Source organism: Pleurodeles waltl, chromosome 3_1 (genome assembly GCF_031143425.1).
Source record: "Pleurodeles waltl isolate 20211129_DDA chromosome 3_1, aPleWal1.hap1.20221129, whole genome shotgun sequence".
In the NCBI taxonomy this organism is placed as follows: domain Eukaryota; kingdom Metazoa; phylum Chordata; class Amphibia; order Caudata; family Salamandridae; genus Pleurodeles; species Pleurodeles waltl.
The window spans coordinates 1,930,584,141-1,930,604,289 of NC_090440.1; the positions used below are offsets into that span (position 1 = coordinate 1,930,584,141).

The 20,149-nt window shown below is 45.4% G+C and overlaps 1 protein-coding gene across 2 annotated transcripts in view; it reads right to left on the bottom strand.

The window, feature by feature from the left end:
- The window catches only part of BLTP2 (bridge-like lipid transfer protein family member 2), a 727,711-nt gene that overhangs the window by 82,066 nt on the left and 625,496 nt on the right, over nucleotides 1–20,149 (bottom strand). For both annotated transcript variants that reach the window (XM_069226186.1, XM_069226185.1), the window contains exons 33-35: nucleotides 16,958–17,044; nucleotides 16,576–16,686; nucleotides 8,251–8,386 (exon numbers count right to left, since the gene is read on the bottom strand). In XM_069226186.1, coding sequence (XP_069082287.1) covers nucleotides 8,251–8,386; nucleotides 16,576–16,686; nucleotides 16,958–17,044 — 334 coding nt within the window. The remainder of the gene's footprint in view (nucleotides 1–8,250; nucleotides 8,387–16,575; nucleotides 16,687–16,957; nucleotides 17,045–20,149) is intronic.

Here is a 20,149-nt window from a genome sequence, read left to right on the forward strand (position 1 = left end):
TCCTTCTTCTTGTGCAGACGAAAGAGTTGAGTCTTCTTAGGATGCACAGCCAGGGAAATGTTGCAAAGCTGGCAGGAGTTCCGCAAACAATGTTGCAGAAGAATCTTCCTCGCGGATCTGCAGCTTGTAGGTTCCTGGAGGGTCCGGTTGTGGTTCTGGAGGCCAGATGTCGAAGCAGAGGTTGCAGAGGAGTCCTGCTGGAATCTTACAAGTCGAATCTGAGGACCCAACCCATAGGAACACCTTATATAGCCCAAAGAGGGGGCTTGGTCACCTAACCAGGTAACTACCTATCGTAGGGTGCCTCTGGTGTCACCTGGCTGGCCTGGCCACTCAGATGCTCCCACAGTTCCCTCCCAACATTGGAATAAAGATGGCAGAACCCTGGGCCCTCTGGACGAGCTCTGGGCACCACCCCTGGGGCGGTGACGCTCAGAGGAGTGGTAACTCCCCTTTCCATTTTCCAGTTTCGCGCCAGAGCAGGGACTGGGGGTCCCTGAACCGGTGTGGACTGGTTTATGCACCGAGGGCACCAAATGTGCCTTTCAAAGCAAAACCAGTGGCTTGGAGAGGTTATCCCTCCTAAGCCAGTCACACCTAATTCCAAAGGGAGAGGGTGTTACCTCCCTCTCCCAAAGAAAATCCTATGTTCTGCCTTCCTGGGCTTGATCAGATCAAGCAGCAGGAGGGCAGAAACCTGTCTGAGGGGTGGCAGCAGCTGGGCTGCCCGGGGAAGCTGGTGGTAGCAATGCTGGGGGTCCGCTAAGGAGCCCCCAGTGTGCACGGAATCATACTTCCAATACTTGCAACATCATTGGGGTATGATTCCAACATGTTTGATACCAAACATGCCCAGGTTCTGAGTTACCATTATCTAGCTAGACATAGTTAGTGACCTATGTCCAGTACATATATAAAATGGCATTCCCGCACTCACGAAGTCCAGTAAAATGGGGCTGGAGTTCGTGGGGGCACCTCTAGTAGTGCAGGGGTGCCCTCACACACAGGTACCTGCACCCTGCCCTCTGGGCTGAGAGGGCCTACCATAGTGGTGACATGTGGTGACTTGTAGTGAAAACAGGTGCATGCACCCGTTTCACGTAGGGTGCAATGGCAGGCCTGCAGAACCCTTTGCATGGACTCCCTATGGGTGGCAGAATCACTGCTACAGCCCATAGGAACCCCTTGGAACCCCAATGCCCTGGGTACCTAGGTACTATATACTAGGGACTTACATGGGGGCACCAGTATGTCAATTGTGGGGATAAAAAGTTAGCATCAACCAAATTTAGAGGAGAGAACACAGTCACTGGGGTCCTGGTTAACAGGATCCCAGTGAACACGGTCAAACACACTTTTCCCATGTTAATTCCCATAGGAGTTTTGAAGACTACAGCCCGAACCGCTGGACGGAATTACACCATATCTGGCAGAAAGGTAGCTTTCGCTACGCAGATTACGCTTTTGGATATCTGGTGGAAATCAAGAAAGAAAGAAATTGAGGAAAATCCAAATTTCTATATCTGAGGTTGCTAATAATTTGTGAATATTTGCAAATGCGCACGCGAACAGAAGCGCTGTAATTGGCTGACCACAAACTGACAAGAAAGTTGCGGCTGATATTTTATGTTATTGGAGAGGTTCCCCGGGGTTGAAAATAGAAATACGTGGCATAAGGGGTCAGGGTGGAGGTACCCTGACCGTAGGGGGTGTGATATAGGGGTGTTAGAGGGTCAAATTATGGGTTTAAAATTATTTTTCTTTACGAGGCATGATATTTGCGGAACTATGCAAAAAAAAAAAATCAAAAAAAAAAATCACTCATTCATACACTAATTCAATCATTCATACATGCACTCATGCGCCCACTCACACACCCACTCAGACACTCTTGCACCCACTCAGACCCACTGATAGACACTAACAGCTCACTTTCAGACCCACTCAGACACTCACACACCCACTCACAGATCCAGTGACAGAGACAGGCTCTGTGGCCAAGCCCTGCTGCACATAGCCAAAGGCGCATGGTTGGGCGGCAGTGGTTAGATTATTGTAAAGTAATGAAAATTATTTCAAGTTAGAAAAACCACACAAATTCACAGAAAAAAAAAAAACAAAGGTTACAGGATGTTATAGTTAGGCTCACATTTTTAGCATACAAAACCATAGAAATTCACCAGTTCTAGTCAGCGTTATAAATCGTGCCCTACGGTAACTATAACTCGTGCCCCAGGCACTGCTAATTACCCCACAAATTATGACACTCATTAAATCTTTGATAACATTATTGATATCAATGCAATATATGCAGTAAAATCTTTGACGAAAAATGTGCTGCATAAACAAATATATTTCCACTGGAAAAAAACAAAGATTATAGGTATGTTATAGTTCGGTTCAGATTTCACACGCACAACACAATACAATTTCAGCTGTCACAGAATTATTTCAAGTAACTATAACTCGTATCCTAAGGTAACTATAACTCATGCCGTTTTCTCATCAATAATTTTGCTGCAAATTGTACCGCCTGTCCCCGCTACCTCAACTCTGCCTGTCCGAATTCCATGCCCCTATCCCCTCTCTCCTGTCCTCCATGGCCCATTTTGCTGCCACTCAATCTGCCTTCCATGCTCTGTTGTGCTGCAACTGCCCCTCATGCTTTCCCTGCGTGGTTTGTTATGAAGTCCCTTCCCCTACCCTCGCTTGTCTGTGTCTAGCCCCTACCCCTCCCTTCTATCCTCCTTGGCTCTCCGCATATGCCCAATCCCCCTCCCTGTTGCCCACCACGGCCACTGTGCTGCCACTAACCCTCCCACTTACTATGCATGGCCTACTGTGCTGCCACAGCCCTTACCGCCTGCTGTGTGTAGTCAGCTTGCTGCCCTTGACCCCCCCACTGCCCCACCTTTCCTCTGTTGTCTGTGTGTATGCCATTATATTCTCCTTGTTGCCCTCCATGGTGTGTTGTGCTTCCATTGCCCATACCGCCAGCCCTCCATGGTGAGGTTGCTGCTCCTGCCCTGCTGCCCTCTGTTTTAAATGTGTAGGCCCCTATCCACTCACTCCTGTCTTGTGTGGTCCGTTGTAATATCCCTGCATCCTCCCTTCTGCTCTTCACATTCTGGTATGCTGCAACTATCCCTTCTGTCTATCTGGAACAGTCAGCTTGCTGAACTTGCCTCTTTCCCCTCTGCCCTCTGTTGTACATGTGCACTGCCCTGACCCTCAACCCCCCTATTGCATTCCGTGGTCCGTTGTGCTGCACTGCCGTCCCGCTTGCCCTGTGTGGTGTATTGTGCTGCTGCGACTCCTGATGCCTGCCCTGTAAAGTCACTTTGGTGCCCCTGCTAGCTCCCTTCTGCCCTCTTATCAAAGTCCATGTCCCTAGCTCATTCCTCCTGCGCTCAGTGATCCAACGTACCATACTTACCAACATTTTGAACTTAGTAAGAGGGAGGGTTTGAAAAAAAAAACTTGGGGAATTGATTTTCCACATTGACAGATTGAAAAATAGGAGATTTTAGACAGGAGACAGATAAAATGAAACTCTTTTGGGCTTAAAAACATCAGGAGTCTCCTATCTCAATTGGGTATGTTGGCATGTATGGCTGAACTACCACTGACTCTTCCTTATGCCCTCAATGGTTTGTTATATTGCCACAGCCTCTCCTGCCTGTCCTGCATGGTTTGTTTGTTGCCCCTACCCCTAACTCCTGACATCTATGGTGCGTTGTGCCCAGTGTGGTCAACCTGTTGCCTCGGCACCCTCCTCCCTGACCTCAATTATCTGAGTCTGTGCCCCTGACCTCTTAGTATTCTAATGAACAACATTTTGTGGTTGTCTGGGTTCTGAAGAATCTGAGACTATACCCGTTTGGGACTTACTTTACTTCTCGGTTCAGATAGACCACACAACCCTCAGATGGCTCACCCAAATGAGGAGTAAAAATCCCAAACTGTTGAACTGGTCCTTCACCCTACAGGGAATGGACTTTATGGTGGAACACAGCCCTGGGTCTGACCACACCAATGTTGATGGTCTATCCAGGTTTTTCTGCCTTCGAGATTAGAGCTCACAAGACATTGGACAGTTGTCCCCCTTTTCAGTTGGATGAGGGCGAGGAAGGTTATACCTGTCAGCCTTAGGGTGGTCTTCCCCAAAACCTTTTGACTTCCTCCTCCATTTTTGCAGATCTTGTTTTTGCTGGCCTTAGGATCCTGCACACTTTAGCACTGCTAACCAGTGCTAAAGTGCATGTGCTCATTTCTTTAAAAATGGCAACACTGGCTTGTATCCAATTGGCATATTTAATTTACTTATATACGTCCCTAGTAAAGTGGTACTACATGTACCAGTATATTAAATGCTATTAGTTGGCCTGCAGCACTGATTCTGCCTCCCACTTGAGAAGCCTTTTCAAACATGACTCAAGCCTGCCACTGCAACCTGTGAGGGCATTTTAAAATGCCATTTCGACCTGGCAAAATACAAATGGTAAAGTTGGATTTTTAATTTACAATTTTGAAAATGGCACTTTTGGAAAGTTGGCATTTTCCTGCCTTAGCCATTTAGTGTCTGTAGCATTTCCCTGAACCACATGACTGGGTGTGGAGGACATTGGGCTTTGTGTTTTCCTCCAAGAAAGCCACAAACAATACAGAGCTTAGGTGTGCCTGGATGGGCCATAACTGGCAGGATGGGAGGGCGGATCTGGGCACAACACTATTTACACTTGAATAGGGTGTGTTGTGCCTCCAGACAAAGGGCTGTATATCCCCTGTAGTTAGTTAGGAGCCTGGACAGGGCAGGCTGGATGCCTGTGGACTTCAAAGGAAATCCTCTAGAAGCTTCTCCCACGTGAAGGGCAGAACTGGGTATAAATCAGGGGGGGGGGGACAGAGCTCACATGGTTCCACTCCATGAAATTCTGTGAAGTTGATTTAAAACTCTGTGGAATTCCGCAGAGGCGGAGTTCCGTGAGCGGTGGCGTGCCACTGCCATCTGCCCTGGTCGCACCCTGTCCTGAATGCACCAGATCTCAGAAGGGCCAAGCAGGGTCAGGCCTTACCCTGCTTAGCCCTTCCGAGATTGGGTGCAATCAGGGCAGGGCTGTAGGCAGCGAAAGCTGTCATTTCAGGCTCTTGTGCACTGGCCTGCCTACGGCCCTGGCCTGAATTCAGCCAGGGACTTAGGCCCTGACTGATGTTTCAGGCCTCTTTTGCACCAGTGTGCACAGCAGAAAAAAACACGAGGACTTACCTGGGTCCTCCCATGAGGTCCTCATTCCCAGTGGCCTGGCTCTCTGCCTCCCTCTGCCCCATTCTCCCGGGCGCTGGTGGAGGAAGGCCTGGATCCGGAGTTGGCGCTGGCAGCAGCTTCATGCAGCCAATGTGTGGCCAAGAGTGCACATTGCAGCCCAGTTATGGGCCACACAATGAGCTGTGTGGCCCCATAACTGGGCTGCAGTGCGCATGCGGTGAGCTCCACTTCACTGGTGAGGCTAGCGGAGTTTTTCGTTGAACTCCGTGCTCCATGCAGACCGTAGAGTGCTAAAAACTCCGTTAGATCCGCCCGTGGAGCGGAGCTCACCGCCCAACCCTAGTATAGATATTGCTCCTCAGACACCAACTATTCAGTACACTTATGGACCTGTGGATACTCTGCCAGAAAGAAAGACTGCAACTCTGCTGGAATGCTGGCCTGCGTGACTATTGCCTTGCCGACCTGCTGCCTTGCTGACAAAGGGCTGCATACCACCTGTAGTTGGATAGGGGCCAGGACAGGGAAGGCTGGATGCCTGTGGACTTCAAAGGAAAACCTCTAGTACCTTCTCTCACTTCAAAAGTAGAACTGGGTATAGATCAGGGGTGAGCAGAGCTCACGGAGTTCCACTCTGTGGTATTCCATGGATTTGATTTAAAACTCTGTGGAATTCCACTGAGGCAGAGTTCCGTGAGCTGTGGAGTGCCACTGCCGCCTGCCCTAGTGGCACCCTGTACTGAATGCCCCCGATCTTGGAAGCGCTAAGCAGGGTCAAGCCTCGTTAGCCAGGCCTGAACCCGCTTAGCACTTCCGAGATCAGGGGCATTCAGGACAGGGTCATTTTAGGCCTCTTGTGCACCGACCTGCCCCGTGTGCCCTGGCCTGAATTCAGCCCATGGCCGCTTCAGGCCTCTTGTGCACCAAGTGTGCACAGAAGAAAAAAAAAACAAGGACTTACCTAGGTCCTTCCAGGGGGTCCTAGTTCCCAGCGGCATGGCTCTCTGCCTCCCTCTGCCCCCTGCTCCTGGGCTGCTGGCGGAGGAAGGCCTGGATCCAGAGTTGGCGTGGCAGCAGCTCCATGCCGCCGATGTCTGGCCGAGAGTGTAAACTTCAGCCCAGTCATGGGCCACACAGCGCAAGCGCAGACTGTCTGTGCTTGCACTGTGTGGCCCACACCTGGGCTGTAGTGCGCACGCGGTGAGCTTCACTTCACTGGAGGAGCTAGCCGAGTTTTAGGTCAAACTGAGTGCCAAAAACTTTGTTAGCTCTGCCAGTGGAGTGGAGCTCACCACCCATCCTAGTATAAATATTGGACCTCAGACACCAACTATTCAGTACGCTTATGGACCTGTGGATACTCTGCCAGAAAGAAAGACTGCCACTCTGCTGGAATGCTGGCCTGCTTGACTATTGCTTTGCCGACCTGCTGCTTTGCTGTGCTGACCTGCTGACTCCAAAATAAATCAAAGAGCTAGTTGGCCAGCCTCCTGACTAGAGCCTCAGGGACAGAAGGCTCCAACAACCTTAAACTGAGTACCTTGACTTTGACATCTGTGAGTTCTATCTTGCCAAGTGGTGCCACCTCAGTCCTGGACCCTTGGAAGCGGGTCAGAAGGTACTCTGCCAGCCCATCTGTAGATCCAGCAGAACTGACATCTCTTACTTTACGGCGCTATCACGGGCAGAACCGAAGCATCATCTCTGATGTGAGGTTTCTCTAAGCACAAGTAGTCTGCCTCGACCTCACAGCCCACATCAGAACTGCTGTTGTGTGAAGCTTCAGTGATGCAGGCAGTCGCATTGTAAATCTCTGGACGGCAATGCAGGTTTTCACATCACATCCTTATAGCTCTTCTGCACCTACGCATTGCCTTGATTGCACAATGTATCATTGGACTTCGCATTGCAAACCCTCGTCGATGGGATCCGGAACAATGAGATGGTACCTCGTATGACAGCTTCGCAACTCCTCCGATTGAAGGTATGCTCGTCTACTTGGCGTAACTGGTTCCCAGTAGCCGGTCCGTACTCCATCACAGTCTGCTGAACCTATGAGACTGTCAAGGTGTGTGACCTGATATCCACAGTGGGAGCTTTGTGCCTTTTGGCACTATTTTCACTGTCATATTTAAAGTTGAATATCTCTGGTTCTACAGATTGGATTTTTGTTGTTTTGGTCTTGTTTTATTTATTTAACATTTCTCTATGTTGCTAAACAGTTGTGGAATCCTTTTGTGGTGTGTTTTCACTGTGTTACTGTTTGAAGTGTTGCACAAATACTTTACACACTGCCTCCAAATTAAATCTGACTGCTCTTTGCCAAGCTACCCGAGGGTTGAGTAAAGGTCCATTTAGGGTTTTTGCTTGTGACAAGGACTGAGGTTTCTGCTTGAGTAGGGTTTTACCCGCCTCAACCAGCAACCCAATTTCTTACAATCACAGGTCATGCTTTGACAAAACCAAAGGAAATAATTAGTGTAATATTCCAAACCCAACACTAGATGACAGGAGAGTGCATTTACATAGACTCTGAGGAGACAACCTACAGTATCAGAACTCCTCTGTGACACCAGCAGACGCAGAACACATCAGTATATCTCAAAGACCGCCACAGACATACACATGGTCAAGATCCCTCGTGCAATACACAAGCACCAGGTGCAGTGAACATACTAGCTCCATTTATTGTCCGCATATGAAATACAGAGTTCACGATGGGTCACTTGCTGCTGTTCCTCTTTCCACCCACTTGCATGCCATTGCCTGGAGCAAAGTGACTTACCAGCATATTGCCACCTAACTACTCACACAGGTTAACTGAAGCACATTAACTCTCCAGTCCATTTCCACAGAATCACTTTGATCACATTGCCATTCTGATCACATTTGCCAGATCTGTTTGAAAAGATTCCCTTTGGAGCCCTCTCACACAAGTTGACCTACAGTGGTACAGTGATAACTATCAAAGTCTTTTTGCCTACCAGTTGTTACAAGCTTAGATTTATCTTCTTCATCCCCAACATCCTCCTCTTCAACGTTTCGGCCTGGGAAGAAGAAGCCCATCATTCTGTGGAAGAACTGCAGCGTGAGCTGGATTGTCAGAGGTACCACATTCACCTGTAGTATATGAAGAGGCACTTATTATGGTATGTCAGTGTTCCGTATTATTTCAGTACTCAACTAATGATCAACTCAGTCCAACCCAAAACAGGTACAGCCTGACAAAAAAATCACCAGATCTGTAACTACCACCCCACTGCTGCCCATGAAGGTATTAAAACACTAACCCCATCTTGTCAGATTTCAGTTATGTACTCATTTCACCTCTGCCACGTTGAAAGATCTACAGATCCCTCTGGCAGTGGTAACAACGATCAACTACTGTACCCATCTGGTACCCGACTACACTCAAAGATCAAGGTCTAATTCACTAGTACCAATGGCGACGGAGACTCTGTGCTGTAGCCATTTCACCTGTACCAGCAGTAACTAAGATAAAAAGTATGTCCATCTCCTCCTTGCTAACAGTCACCATCTGTACCCATCTTATTTTCTTGGTGCTGTCTTATCAATAGCTGCCTATTGGGCATAGAGGATTATCAGGCCTTTTCAGAGATGGTGGGGAAATCCCTGCCTCCATCACCAAAGATGGCATTGATAGACCATGCACTTGAGTTTGAATGTGAAATCAGACAATATGTAACTATTGTCTTATTTAAGGCAGGTGGCAAGCCTTTGGGGAAAAGTATCTCCACCCTCAGTGCAAAAGTGGATTCATGACCTAACATATTGCCCAAAACAGATGACTATATATTACCTCTTGTTTACATCAATGTGTAGGCTGAAGGATATTTGGGCTCCTTTGCAGCAGTATTTGCAAGCGAAGAGTGGAATAGGCCGGGCTCGGAGTAAAGATTTGTAGATCACCCATTTTTCCTTCAGACTACCCTAGCCTCCACTCCCTTCCTGGCGTAAATAGGAACATGTTGGTAGCCTTGATAGGGTGGCACTTCAAGATGGGTGATTATTCTTTCATCAAATAGAGTACACATTGGAGTGGTAATGGCCTTGTCTCACAAAATAGCATACAGCTGCAGTAGGTTGAATGGACATTATTGTAGGCACTGTACAAGACCTACCAGGCTTAAACTTGGTAATGTGATGCAATGCACTTTCTTGGGGAGTATTTTTTAGGATTTCTTTTATTATATTTTATTTTTCTCTGTTCTGTTTGACATATACTTGATTATCTGAAAACTCAATAAATACAACAATAAAAAGAACTCTGTACCCATCTTACAGCTGCCAACCTTCACAAAGTCCCAGGCTTATACCTTGTTTATCTTTGGAAGCAACACCAATAATAATCCCTCAACCTATTTACACTGGTATTAAGGTACTCTAAGGTGTTTTTTCATACACCTGAGAATGTATATTTCTACTAGTTGTTAGAGTTCCTTCCTTGAGAAATCAGATGAGAAGAGGCTAAGGTGCAGAAGTTTAAAAAGCGAGCAGTCAAAGGTGAAAGATGTATTTATTTTGAAGAGAAACCAGAGTAATACACCAATCAAAAACATGTATCCTAGAGAGGAGGTTTTGTCACTTCAACGCCAAAACTCTTCTGGATCTTATAAATCTTAAAGGGTCACATGAAACACCTCTGATCACAGTTTGGTTTAATAAGGCGATGGCTTTTGATACTGTAATTTGGTCATTATTAAGACAGACCCTAGAAAGGTTTGTCTTTCCACTCTCTTTTACTGAGTTAAGTTCTAACACTTGGGGCCTGATTTAGAACATGGTGGACAGGTTACTCTGTCACAATGGTGACGGATGTCCCGCCCACCAAAATCGAAATCCCATTGGATGTCCCATCTGTCAAAATCTAAACCCTATTATATCCGTCACTTTAGCAACACAAAAGAATGAAGGACGGAGAGCTGAACAATGCAAACACTCACCCCAAGTCACAGATCGGGGTTTAATCCATTGTTCTTTTGCTCACCATGCCACCCCAGTGTGGACCCAGCCATACGCAAATCAGTCTTGACCCTGTTCCTCTTGGGAACAGTCCAGTCCGAACTGTCAGGCCAGGTGCTCCCTGGACTGGAAACAGGCATCCTGGGACCAGTTTCAGGGTATCACCTTTCATCAGCCAGGCTAGCTTGAATCCAGTGGCACAGTGAGCAAGGGACCCACGTCTGGGCATACCTTTCCCACTTAGGGCAACTTTTGCAACACAAAAGGATGATGGACGGAGTGCTGAACAATGCAAACACTCACCCCCAGTGACACATCTGGGTTTAAACCACCGTTCTTTTGCTCACCATGCCACTCCAGTTTGGACCCAGCCATACGCAAATCAGTCTTGACCCTGTTCCTTTTGGGAACAGTCCAGCCCAAACTGCCAGGCCAGGTCCTCCCTGGAACAAGCATCCTGGGACCAGTTTCAGGGTATCACCCTTCAACAGCCAGGCTAGCTTGAATCCAGTGGCACAGTGAGCAAGGGACCCACGTCTGGGCATACCCTTCCCACTTAGGGCAACTTTAGCAACACAAAAGGATGATGGACGGAGTGCTGAACAATGCAAACACTCACCCCCAGTCACAGATCTGGGTTTAATCCATCGTTCTTTTGCTCACCATGCCACCCCAGTTTGGACCCAGCCATATGCAAATCAGTCTTGACCCTGTTCCTCTTGGGAACAGTCCAGCCTGAACTGCCAGGCCAGGTGCTCCCTGGACCGAAAACAAGCATCTTGGGACCAGTTTCAGGGTATCACCCTTCAACAGCCAGGCTAGCTTGAATCCAGTGGCACAGTGAGCAAGGGACCCACTGTTGTGATGGAGTAACATGTTCACAAGTCCTAAATAGGGCCCTTATTGAGGGGCTTCTTTGTGTGTCCAAACAAAGGTATACTATCAGAGACGCATTTTCTACAGAGAGGGACAGGGTTGTTCTCTTTTTCCCATTTTGTTTGACACTCTATAGGTGTCATTCGCCATTTCTTGGTGAGAATAAATAAATTGTGGTGATTAAGATTGACTTGTATGCAAGTCATGTTTTATTGATTGTGTCCAATCCAGGTGTTTCCTTGAGCTTAATTCAGATAGTTGGACATCTGTCTTGTTACAAAGTAAAAATAAAACACAGAACTTTTCTTTTGCCACAAAGCAGAATGAAAGGACACACTGCAAATATCAGGAGGTGATATTAGTTAATAAGGTATGAACATAGTTCATGCTCTACATAATAAGTCCCAGCTAAATTTTAAAGGGGTTCTGGCAAAGATAAAAGAGATTATTGTGAAATGTAGACTAAAGTTGATACAAGAATTGGGGGTAGGATAACATAATTAAAAAGTGTACCCTTCCAAAGTTCTGGTACATTCTCTCTTGATCAGCTTATCATTCTTTCTTGATCAGCTTATCGAGTAAGGAGGAACGATGTCTGATGTATGTAAATTCTTAAGTGACTTCATATAGGACTTGGGATATAATCTAAACTTAACTGGATTTGTTTGAAATGGAATGCCAAATAAAAATGGCTTTGGCTTCTCAGATCTCACTGTATTAGTGAGACTTCATTTTACATTAACTATCTCTGGGGGTGGCTCATAGTAAAGACAAATCCAGCTGAATTACACTAGATAATCATGTGTAGTCTCTGTTCCCAGTATTAAGTTCCATTTCAATGTAAACAATGTGAATCTATTTTTATATAGCACTTCTTACTCATTACTGCAAGAACAGAAGAATACACAGGTCTAAATGACACTACTTTGTGGGATAGTCTTTTCATTACGCAGAATGATAAAAAAACACTTCAAGGGCTGTGAGCTGGGACACGAGTAAGCCATCTAAATCTGTCACAACATGATTTTGTGACCAAGTCACTGAATTCTGTAAGGAGGTATTCATACATTTGAGATTTGCTAGATCTTGCTATACCTGTGTGAGGCTTTTACACCATTATACCGCCAGTAACACTAATTTGTCTTTTGTGCATTAGCAATTTCGAAAAATGCAATGGTTTAGTTCTAAACAAAAACTAGGCTGCGGCACTGGTGAATTCTTGCCTGAACAATCATGCAGGTTAGTATGGCAAAAGCTTTTTATTAAGACAAAGAAGTGTTCTTCCACTGTCTAGGATAAATTCACTGTTGACATCACCAGGTTTTGCTCTTATCCATGATGATAGTGTTTTCCTTTCCAATTGCTTCTTTTATAATGCTGTCATATTATTTATTTGTTTTGCTTTCCCCCTCTTCCTTACTTGTTCCGCAAACATATGTTTATGTATATTTATTCTTACTGTTTGCTTTGTTAAGTTGCTTAGATTAGGTATATAAAATTCTGCATCCCTGTTGTTTGTTATTGTATTTATTTTTATAGAGAAAGTCGTTCACAGTTTACAGAAATACAAAAAAAAGGCAGGGTAAACAATGAGTCTACTTTGAACTAAGGTTGTCAATTGCAAGTAATGAAGTATCGAGACAATGAAAGTGTGTATCTTTGCTTTTCCTGTCACTCTACACAATGCCTATTAAAATTAAACACTTCACATACTCGGGATAATACATCTTTAGACTCCTTTTGAATGAAGTAAAAGTCAACTTTCTTTCTAGGAGGATGTATGTAAAGGCAAGAAACCAATGTGTAGTTGTCTAACAGATGCAGATGTGCTGGGTGCTATCTTTCTAACCTGAGAGACCCGTCCTGTATATACTGATGTACCCATATGTGACAGCTTTGCCTTAATCAGGGCAGACCTGCAGAGCCTTGCTACTACTCTTTCATTGCACATGTAGAGTCCAGAAAGCAAAGTATTTTTGACTTCAGAGTTGACATTTACTGTCACCTCCCTAACTGCTTGAGTCTGGATAGCTGACAGCTGTTCCAACAGACTGACTCATCAGCTTTGTGCAACTGTGAACTACTTTGGGCAAATTTACTACTTATTGCTTATAAAATACCTGTTGCAATTTGTGACCAGTATTTTTGCAACTAGTGCAAAAATGTTTACTTATCCTGTACGCATTTGTTCATATTGTGTGGTGCTTCATGCTCTGCATACTCTGGTCATCTAATGTTGGGCTAAGATGGTTGCAAGTTATTTTTCTTTAAAGAAATTGTTCGGAGGCACAAGATGCAGTGTGACTCCTTCCTTAATTGCCAGTGCACATGGGCACAAACTTCATATTCGGTTGTTTTTCACACAGTGGGTGAAAGTGGTATGAGTGGTGAGTAAACCGTATGGTGCGCATATGTACTATGAAAGGAAGTTATTTAATAAAGGACAAGATCTGTCATCATTCTCACACATTTTTGGTGATGAGTGGGCACGAGTGAATCTAGAGCACTACACACTACGAACAGATGCTTACAGGGTAACATGTTTTGTACATATCATGTGCTTCTGTAGATACACATGCTCTGCATTGACTGTGAACCACTGCCCTTCTACAAGAAGTGGCTAGTGTGTGGATGATGCAGATGACAGAGTATACACAGGACCGTTTGGCTAATCATTGCCTGTTGTCAGTCTAACATATCCAAATAATAATGTAAAGGTGAGTGGGGTTGACCAAGCAGCTGCTTTTCATATGTCAGCAAACAGAACATTGCACAGAAAAGCCAAAGTTGTTGCCTTTTTGCATGTAGAGTGTGCCTTGGGGGTAAAAGGGAGAGCTCTTTTAGCTTTCTGATAGCAAGTTTGGTACACATAACTATCCAGCTGTATATGCCCGTTTTGAGATGGCTGGTTTAGCAAAAATTGTGAACTGGTCAGCTTTGTAAAAAGGCTTTGCTATGTCAATGCAGTACATGATAGCCAGTTTGACATTTAAAGTGTAAAGGGCTCTTTCTGCCAGGGTTTCTGGTTGAAGGATAAAGATTGGGAGCTCTATGGTTTGATTGCTGAGAAAAGGGGAAACCATCCTAGATTAGTTGTGAGTACCACTCTACCTTTATAAACCTGAAAAAAGGACTTTAGTAGCGTGAAGGCTTGCAGCTCACTAATACAGCTAAGAGATGTTATGGCCACAAAAAAGACACCTTCCAGGAAAGGTACTAGAGAGGGAAAGAATGCAAGGGCTTAAAAGGAGGGGTCTCATGATTCTACTGAGTACTATTTTGACGTTTCAGACTGGTGCAGGGGGACCTCTGGGAGGGATGATTGAGGCTGTCCATAAAGGCTTTAACTAGTTGTGTGCAAAAACATGAAGGTTTTTATTTTAATTTTATTTTTTACATGTAAGCAGGTATGGCTGCTAACTGAAGGTATATTTATGTGTAGGCGAGACTTGACTTTTCGTGGTCAAGCAAGTAGCAGATAATGTCAAGGCTGCAGGTTTTATGGGATCCAAGTGTTTGGGAATGCAATAATGGGCAAATCTGTCTACTTTGCTGAGACCATGCTCATGTGGTAGGCCTGCAGGAGGACAGGTTGTTCTTAATCGCTGGAGTCTGCCATCAATGGAATCCTCGGTGCCATTGACAGCTTTGAAGTGGACGGTGGCCTCAGTGCCAGCATTGAAGGTGTCTTTGGCTTTGCAGGTCCTCAAAGGTTTATAAAGGATCCTAGGTCTTGACGGTCAAAGAAGGTCAGTGCCTGGACCTTGAAGAGGCATGCGCTCTGAAGCCTTTGGTTGGAGCCAACTGGAGCCCGAAGGTGGTGGTGTTCTGCCTCTGCATGAGTCTCTTGGGAGGCATGGCTTGCGTTTTAGTGCTGCCATACTTAAAACCCTTGCAGAAGTTGTTGGGGTGAAGAGAACATCTTGCTTTTCTTCCTCTGGTCTGAATCGGAGGAAACAGCCACCTCTAGACTGGGCGATGGTTGATAGAGGAGATGCCCAGAGGTTCAGCCTCCTCACCTTCCACAACATCCAACGAGGCCTGTTCTTTGAAGAGGTTGGGGTTGTCGTTGGAGGCTTGCTGCTGCATCTTCTAATGGTCCTATCTTCTCTCGTCGATACCGGAGGGTCTTTTCTGAGTGGAAGGTAAGAGAGCTCTGACAAGCAGTGTTGTCAGGGGGAGAGAGAGATTACACAACTTGTGGTGATCAGACCATGGATATTTGGCGTGGCACTCGGGACAGCACTGGGATGGCATCTACTTCATCACCCCGAGTGCATTCTTTGTGGCAAGATCACTGAAGATGAGGAGTGACCACCCCAAGGATGGCACTAGACCCTAACATCCAAGAGTTGATGGATAAGTGAGCCTCTGGAGGTTGTTGCAGAGAGGAACGAGGGTGACAAGAACTTTTCCCAAGGATCGGTATTGACTTGCACAATCTGGGCGTGAGCAGAAGCATGGAGAACACGTCCAAATTCAGAGCCTCAGTTGCATGCACATGAACCCAATGGCGGAAAGAAACACTTCACTATGGAGTTGGTGCCCATGCACATTGCGAGCACTGGGAAGAACCACGCTGCATCTTGTGACTCAAAAGACTTTCTTCGTAGAAAACCAACTTGCAAACATCTGAGCCCAACACTAGAAGACAGGAGCATGAGAGGCATGTGTACCTACCTCAAAACATGGTATCAACATATTTTTACAAACCAACCTAAGTACCATTAGGTCGGTTCGTAAAAAACTGAATTTGATTGAGCAGCAATCTGACCTACTTAATTAATAATTTGGTCGCAAATTACAACTCAATCCAATTGGCCACAATCACAGGGATGACGACCTACAAGGATCAGCTGGCCATTATGCCTGCTATTGATTTTCAATGTTTTGCCACCGGATGTTGGTAGCAAAACATGAATACATAAAATACGGATTCAGTATTTGGAAGAAAAGCCTACAACAGCCGCCCCTTCCAGATACTGAATAGGGATCCACGCAAAATTCAATTTCTCCCACTTTTCTGACTTCTAAAATGCGATTAGTACACTGTAAAAGGCATTTTAATGTGTTCAAAAGCCAAAGCAGTGCGTTTGCGACACTTGACAGCTGATCCTAAATTCATTATTAAGTACCTTTAAATGAAACTCTACTTCCCTCTCTGCAAACTTCCCAATTTAGAAGAATCTTTTCATGTTTCTTCTGCTCCATTTTAAGTTATTCATTTCTAGGTTTTAAATAACAGTACATTAGTTGTGAAAAGCACTTCCAGATTGCCAGTAAGTACTAGAAATGGAGGTCTACACTTACGACAAGTCTTAGGCAAGTGTCTCCAATTTCATCACTCCCCATGGCTTACAATTCTTCATTAGGATATGCATATCTAGCATATGTTTACACAGGTGAAGATACCCTTCTGTAGACAAATGCATTGAGCTGAGTTGTCTCACCTCAAGATGCTCCTTAACAGAGATTCCACCAACTGGAGGCCGAACTTTGCTGAAGATTCGAAGGGCCAACTGACGTCCAGACTGCCCAGGACTCTGAGGCCGTAGCACAACCTGGAGGAAATACAGATGTTATCAATGAGCTACATTCACTCTCTAGTGGAACGACTTCCTTTTATTCAAAGCCACGATGCAAGATAGCATTGCTCTGTGACCATGTTGCACACCACACCCTTGCCTATCACAGAGCAGAAAATCTCAACTCTTTTAAAAAAAAAAACATCCTGCTCTTTTTCTACCTGTAGCCTTATATGTCTTTGTAGCCTGTGATTTTCTCTCCTCTACTCCCCAGTTATAGGTCTTGCAGAAGACCTTGGTCACTCACCTTGTAGATAGCATTAGGGAGGAGGTTATTCATTGTGAACCATCCAAGCTCCAGGAGATGTTCCGCTGTATCATCTGACTTATTGATCTGCAACAGAGGAACCAAGAGGTTACAACCCCTCAACAGAACGGATGTCTAAGAATATCTGTGTAATCAAAAAGCCAAGACATCTTGTTTAACAGATCACCACCTCCAGAATAGTCTGCAACCCTGTCCTACCAATGTTCCAATTCTTCAAGACTGGATGCTCTTACTGAATGGCAAAGAATGCATAAGCTTTACTGTGTTATAAACGTGTATATGAGCTAACACGAGTCAATCAAATCCTAAATGAGCCAGAGCGAGGACATAGGATGGATTGTGCATGTAGAGTATGTGGTATGCAAGAGTACTCATTAGTACAGTGGGTTAGATGTTAGCTCATTTAATTAAGTATATGGCACTTGTTCCATACTGCACTTCTGTGTTTATAATACCAACGTGTTTGCCCAAACAACAAAATGTGCTTGTGCCGTTTGGACTTGTAACTATCAATTACTGACACCCACTGAAGTAAAATAATATATGTCAGTATTTCACAGTCACATGGTAATAAAGTGAAACAGGAGTCAAAGACTTGCCGCTTTCAGTCAAAATAATTAGAGTCCATTTGTTGTAAAGTGTTTTATTATTAAGGGCAGGTAGGTACCTTCACTTAGTAACAGACAACAATCTCACAAAAGGTCCAGTCAAGGTCTCAATAAATGTATCCATGCTCAACTCTTGGTAGCTTGGCCCATGAGCAGTTAGACTTATCTTAGGAGACAAGTGTGTAAAGTAGTTAATATCAACAATACTGTAAATAAGTAAAACACAGCACACAATAAAAATCAAAAACCAATTTATAAAAGTAGGAAATATTTTTATCTTTAAAATGTCATCTGAACTACAAAAATCGGATTTAGGGAACCAGTGATATGATTTTTTAAGGATTAAATGTAAAAATGGTCTTTCTAGTGCCTAAAAGCACCAACCACAGTCATCTGGTCACACTAGACTAGGGCAAAGTCAAAGCTTGAGGCCGACCACAATGGAGCCCAAGTCGGAGTCAAATTTTTCGCTTCGGACTTAGTCTTTTTTTTGGAGCTTTTTCTCTTCGGCTTCAGCTCCTCTTCAGGCCGGCTTGCAATGCGTCGTCGTCGGTTTGGCTCCGCACGAGGTCCCGGCATGGACGTCAATTCACCAAAATGCCAGGGGTAGCGGAAGAGACATCACACAACATTCCATCTTTGCTTTCACACACACATGCTCACACATACACACACATTCATACATACACACTCTCACATAACTTTCTCACATAAACACACTCCCATTCACAAGCATGCACACAACATACATTTGCAAGTGTTTTTTTTTTTTTTTTTTTTTACTTACCTCAGCTACCACAGAGGTTTACATTCCAGCTAACTGTACTCCATTTTTTATTACACCAATAGTGAATACTATATTATTTACTAGTACTGTAATAAAAAACTGATTGATAACAAGGAAGTGGAGCCCCAAGCAACCTCCATAAGGACGAGCTTTCCCTGTGTTGCTGGCACTGATTTTGCCACCTCTGAGGCCAGGGGTCGCAAATGTCAAGCTGGGGGTCGCAGCTGCTGCCCTTAAATGACGTTCATGGGCCCCAGTCAAGTCAGCTCCTGGAAGTCTCGTCAGAAAAGCTCCAGAGCTTCAGCGGGATGAACCTGAAATTCAGGGTGGGTCGCGGTTCAACATCGCCGGCTTGACTCTCGTCGACAGGTCGGTCACCTTATATACCTTTTTTTCAAAGTTCTTCCAGAAGTCAGTCTGGGGTCTTGCAGGGTCCACCAACTTGGTCTAAGGTTCCAGAAGCTTTGAGTTGCTCCTTGGGAGTTAGGACTACAATTCCCAGAATGCACCTGGTCAAAATCCTTAAAAGGCTGGGCAGCTCTTCCACATTTTTCCATGCTCCTGGGCTGGCAAACAGGTGGGAACCCCTGACCAATGGGGTGCTGGGCGCCACCCTCTGTGGTGACCACTAACTTTGAAGCGTGGCTTTTTTCAATCCCAGAATGCACTAGTTCACAAAATCCAGAATGGAGAAAATCTCTTGTGGTGGGTTGGGTGTGGCTACATTTCCCTAACACTCCCCTTCCACCCCCTCTGGTAATTCAATTACAGGGTTTCCCATCTGGCTCGGGGTGCAGGAAATGGGAGAGGTCTGGTATCGGTCCCAAGTGTCTTTCCCTCCTCTGAAGGTCAGTTTGGCCACCCAGCCCCCTTCCTGCTCTACCATCCGCTGATGCAGATCTCCATCCACCAGAACCCACAAGATGTTTCCTTTGTTTCAGCCCAGGCCACTTCACACCTCATTAAGGTAGCTTGGCATAGAATGCCAGAAGCTGATCAATCTGGAAAGGATACTACAGGGCAGATTTACTAACTTATCACTGGGACTGGTGGTGAATGTTCTGTTCAACATCTGTTTTTTTTTGCTTTTGCTGTCCTAAGTAGGAAGGGTATGCCCAGACATGGGTCCCGTGCTCACTGTGCCACAGGATTTAAGCTAGCCTGACTGATGAGGGGTGATACTCCGAAACCGGTCCCAGGATGCCATTTCCAGTCCAGGAAGGATCTGGCATGGCAGTTCAGGCTGGACTGTTCCCATGATATGGCTGGATCCAAACTGGAGTGGCGTGAGGAGCAAAAAACATGATAGATTAAACCCAGATCTGTTACTGGGGGTGAATGTTTGATTTCTTAAGCATTCCATCCATCATCTCTTCTTTTTGTCCGTGCCTATAAAAGTGGATGAATGTTCAACTCCCATGCCACAGAGGGGTTAGAGGCAATATGTACTCTCAAATATTTAAAGTTGTGTTTGCCAATTTTTAAGCTGGTAGCCCATCCAAGGCCCAGATGGTGAAGGGGAACTGGATAGAAGGTAGACTTGGCCATGTTGATGGAGAGGGCTGATATCTCACCAAAGATTCAGAGGATTTGGAGCACTCGGGACCAGGGGTTTCCAGCTTGGTCAAGAAGATCTGGGTGTCATCCACATAAAGTGAGTTTCTATCCATGGCCCCTCCCCCACTCAAATACTCCGACCCTGTGTGTCAATATGAAGCCACTTGGCCAGGGGCTCTATGGCTATCACAAAAATCAGTGTAGATAGGGGACACCACT